This window comes from Limulus polyphemus, unplaced genomic scaffold, assembly GCF_000517525.1.
Source record: "Limulus polyphemus unplaced genomic scaffold, Limulus_polyphemus-2.1.2 Scaffold351, whole genome shotgun sequence".
NCBI lineage: Eukaryota > Metazoa > Arthropoda > Merostomata > Xiphosura > Limulidae > Limulus > Limulus polyphemus.
The window spans coordinates 654,935-659,974 of NW_013665961.1; the positions used below are offsets into that span (position 1 = coordinate 654,935).

Here is a 5,040-nt window from a genome sequence, read left to right on the forward strand (position 1 = left end):
TGGAATCTACTCAATGTACTCCAAACTGAGAAAGCTAAAATAAAACGCTGATATTATGTAAGTAAGTTAGATTTTCAAAGAAAATTAGATTATTCTCAATTGCAGTATTCAACTCCTTTCCTACAGCAACCCTAAATCAGTTCAGGAATAAATGATTAGTTTGAAAGGTCACAAAATTAGTGTAATGGTTTCTATCTGTGTGTGATACAAGTGGTTTAACTTGACTTCAGACTAAATGCAACTGTACAAACCACAACTCACATTGTGGTATGACAAACCAACCATGAAGACCAGGGAGCTTTCCAAACAAGCCAGGGATAAAGTGGTAGAGAAGCACAGATCAGAAGAAGCTTAAAAAGAAAATTTCAAAGTCGCTGATTATCCCTTTGAGTATAGTGAAAGCCATAATTAAGAAGTGGAATGTACTTCATACCACCCAATCACTACCCAGATCAAGCCGCCTTTCCAAACTAAGTAGTTCTGAAGCCAACAGTGACTTTGAAAGATCTGCAAAGTTCCATGTCTGAGATGGGAGTCAATGTTCATAAATTTACAATATCCCGGTCCCAATACAAAACTGGCCTGTATGGGCGAGTGGGAAGTAAGATGTCATTATCGAAAAATAATTATATTAAACCTTGTATGGAGTTTGCGAAAAAAACATGTTAATGATAATACAAACACGTGGAAGAAGGTTTTCTGGTCAAAAGGGACAAAAATTGAACTTGTCAGGGTTAAATCGAGGTAAACTGGAGACTGGAACTTCTTTGTAAGATACTTGCCATATTTTTTATTTTAGACAATCATAGAATTTCCCAAAGTAAATAACTATTGTATTTTCTAAAATAGTAGGTTATAATATAAGCAGGCTTTTAGTTATTTTGATATTTTTCCTATATCTTTTTATTTTTCAAACATGTTTTGCATTTTGATATTCACGTACAAGTTTCTTAAACTACTTTGCTTTTCTTCTTCTGTTACCTGAAATACACAGAGCTGGCAAATACATACATACACACTGGTTAAACTAAAGTTCAGGCAGACAAATTTTTGCGATGGATTTGTATTTTACATTATGATACATATAAGAAAATTCAGTTACCCTCCATTTTTAAATACGAGACATCACCTATGGGACAGTAGAGTTAATTAACTCTGTTGCTTCGTGTCAATAAACAAAGAATATCAATGAATAGAAGTCAACGTTGTCATCGGTATGAAGTGAGACCTTCAAGTTCTACCAACTGCGAAGCAAATGGTTTTAGAGATAGAGGAAAACGAAGTGCTAGACAAAATGATTCTTGTTATGGCTCTAATGAACCTGATTACATGAAAAATAGGCTATCTAGTGAAACGCGTTGTAACCTGCATTTTAGTACTGTTGCTGATAGCAACGTTAGGCCTAACGTTAAATCAATTTCTACTTCTAGAACCCGAAATAGATGCAGGCGCAGTGCAGGTTGCAGTAAATCAAACGTTTTGAACATTACTGATAAAAATACCACGTTTTCAGACATACCTGGTTATTTTTATGATCACCAGAAAAAGAAATATTTTCGCGTTCTACCGGGTCATAATAATCACAATCCTTTAACTGCTACTAACATTTATGGACAAGAATCTGTAAAGAATTATAAAGATTTTCATACAAAAAGAGCAGAAGAAGCTAATTTTCCTTTGTTAAATAACTTTGCTACACGCCAGTTAGGATTAATTCCAGGAAAACGTTTTATATCTAACCTTATAGGGCATCAGATGTTAAAAATGAAAAATATAACCAGAGTCAAAATTGATAATACTGCACTAGACTATCCACTTACAGATTGTCGCTATCTTGTTGGATTTCCAGATAAATCTACTGTCCTTGGATCATGGTCTTTGGAAAAAGAACCAGGAATCCTTATTCAATCTATTAACCTTGAAGATGCTCTGGAAGGTTTATCTGAAGAAAGCAGTAGAGATGGTAACCTGTTTCAAAGGAAGAATTGTGAAGTTGTAAACATTCACCCTCACTACAGGGTAGCTGATATGTGTTGGGCTGATATATCTTCCGACCTTTATTTTGTTCTTATAGTATGTACAGGTTGTGATGTTATAACACCAGCTCTAAGCTGTGTTCAACTTCGTCCAGTTCGTCAGCTTTGTGGTAGTACCAGCTCAAACCTTCAAGACATGGATCAGTTGACTCAAACATATGAATATCCTGGCATGGCCATATGGAGTTGTGCTTGGAACCGTGCCACTTTGCAAGTTGCCTTTGGAGTGGAGGGCTTGGCATATTGTAGACACATTGAAACTGGGGATACAAAAGACATCTTTACTGAAAAAGAAAACCCCTATTCGTTATGTTTTAGTAAGGATGGAAACATCTTGTTCAGCGGGAGCCACAAGGGAAATCTGATTTGTTCTGATCTTCGAGATTCAACCCAAGATAAAGTGATATACAGCATGAGTATAGGAAGAGGATTGTCTTACATTCATTTGCTGAATGATGAGAATAGATTAATTGTTAGTGGTTATGATGGAAAATTAGCACAGGTAGTCTTAGTAACTGTTTGTCATATTTATATCTATTGGTTTATCTTTAGGAAACTAAACTTTTTTTTTAGAATTAATTCTATTAACTGCACTTACTATGCTACCAAGAAAACATTAAACAAGTTTGTAACTATAACCAAAAACAAATTATTTAAAAGAACAAGTTTAAATCTAGACTTCTAAAGATTTAACTTGTTAAGGGATTGGACAAGGAAACCGAAGTGCTTCAGACAAATCTGAAAACAACTTCAGCTTCTCTCAGGCAACTGAAAAAAATTCTATCCTAAGGTGTTTCACTTTCTCAATTGAGTTATGAACTGAGGTAGCTTCACTGAAGAAAGGAAAAGTCTTGGATTTCTTTTTAGTTGCATGAGAGAAGTTTTCAAGTTTTAACCCTATTAGTATTACTCCTAATATTAAAGTTTTTATTTCCAACTTTTTCATTTCAATTTTAAACACCTTAATGGCTTTCACTCCACCCATTTATTCAGGAAGTCTTATTTATTGAAACATTGTTGTATACGTGTCATGTAACATTGCTTTGTTGATCAGTTAAATTTACTAAGTATAGCAATTTAACAATTAATAAGTGAAAATGTAGTTCTTGTTTACTTGAACTTGTTTGATATTTAGTAAAGCATCTTTCTTACACATTGAGAATGTAGATAATGTGTTGCATTCATATAATATCAGTAAAAAATAAATAAATATTATTTTGTTAGTTGTTAAGCATAAACTGCGCAATTAGTTACTTGTGCTGTACACACTATGAGTATTGAGACCTGATTTTTAGAGTTATAAGCTCATTGACTTGTCACTGAGGGCTGGGATGCAGTATGTTGAGACCCTGACTGTTTCACCATAACAAAAATTTACAAGTTTTAATTAAACAGGATAAATAAACTGATATAGTGAAATGTAAAGATGGATTGTAGTTTTAAAGAATTAATACTAGGTGATAATTGAAATTATGATAAATTAATTTACATCCATTCAAGTGTAAGTTAAACATCAGTCCATCTATTTTAACTGATTAAGCTAAGTTGAGAAACTGAATAAACATCAGTCCATCTATTTTAACTGATTAAGCTAAGTTGAGAAACTGAATAAACATCAGGCCATCTATTTTAACTGATTAAGCTAAGTTGAGAAACTGAATAAACATCAGTCCATCTATTTTAACTAATTGAGCTAAGTTGAGAAACTAAAAAAAGGTTGTTTTTTTTTAGTTTAATTTTACTGCCCACATGTTTATAATTACTGTATTTGCCGAATATAATTCATACTCAATTATGAAAGGTTAAACTGAAGAACATTTGTTTCAGTTGTACAAAATGTATTAAATAGTTTCTAAATACATCAGGCAACTATCAATGTATTAAACATTATTGGAAATCGTTCAATGAAATTTTGTTTACATGTCAATTTTACTGAAAAGTTTATATGTGGTAATACAGTAAGCTAATCATTCATCTTCACATATATCTTTGTCATCGCTAGAATTGTCGCTACCATCAGAATTGCTTCCTTGAAACTTTGCTTCATCCTCTTCTGATTCCCACAGCATGTCATCATTCATCCCATTCATTATATTAAATATGCAACATTTTTTTAAAATCTTTAGTGATTTTTGGTGGTTGTTTTTAGTAAAATACCAAACAAAATTGAACATGCACAAATATAATGAGCAGTCAATTTTTCAGGAGGTATTTGGAGGAAGAAAAGTGTGCATCACATTTGGGCAAATACGGTATTATATTTATTTGACACATCAAGTTTGAACTTCAAGTGTGCAGTTAAATGATTCTTCTGTTTTTATTAATAAGCACCTGTATTAGGACAACACGTTTTAAGCATACATATAATCTAGAATATAGAAAAGATTTTAGTGTACTTTTTTGTTGTTCTTTGTTAGTATGAGTTTGTAATGTTAAACTGGTGGATATAGGTTTATAATTGTTTTTTGTATATATAAAACTGTGTAAGAAATTACATGTGGTGGTTGTTGAAAGAGAAAAACAAAGAGTATTTTGTAGGCTAAAACACCAAAAAGAACAAGGTGTTAATTTCAGATATATATATATATATATCAATATATACAACTTTATATACCTTATATATACAATATATACCTTCTTCATGTATCTGTGGCTGAACAGTAAATTTGTAAACAAATGAAACCATCCTAAAATTTATACTTTAGGAACTTTAATAAGTTTTAAGGGTAACTGCCTTCCCATTACTGGCTGCAGACAATGAATGTCAGTAGGAGTTGAGACATTATGGGTGTAAGCACTCAATTCCATACCCTTAATTGATTTTTATGTTTGCTGGCTAGTTTAACATCAGAGTTTGGAATTTGTCTGATAGATGGGACATCTCCAATGTATTTGGGAGCTATTACCACAGGCATTATCTACTATGACTTTAAGGTGACAACTAGGACTGACAACGGGAACTCTACCAAAATCTCTTTAATGCCTATTTTATATATATATATAT

At 32.4% G+C, this 5,040-nt stretch overlaps 1 protein-coding gene across 1 annotated transcript in view; it reads left to right on the forward strand.

Moving 5' to 3' along the window:
* Positions 1 to 1,119: 1,119 nt before the first annotated feature.
* LOC106457617 (DDB1- and CUL4-associated factor 4-like) overlaps positions 1,120 to 5,040 on the forward strand; it is an 8,715-nt gene continuing 4,794 nt past the window's right edge. The window contains exon 1 of the mRNA XM_013917054.2: positions 1,120 to 2,538. Coding sequence (XP_013772508.1) covers positions 1,189 to 2,538 — 1,350 coding nt within the window. The 5' untranslated portion in view covers positions 1,120 to 1,188. The remainder of the gene's footprint in view (positions 2,539 to 5,040) is intronic.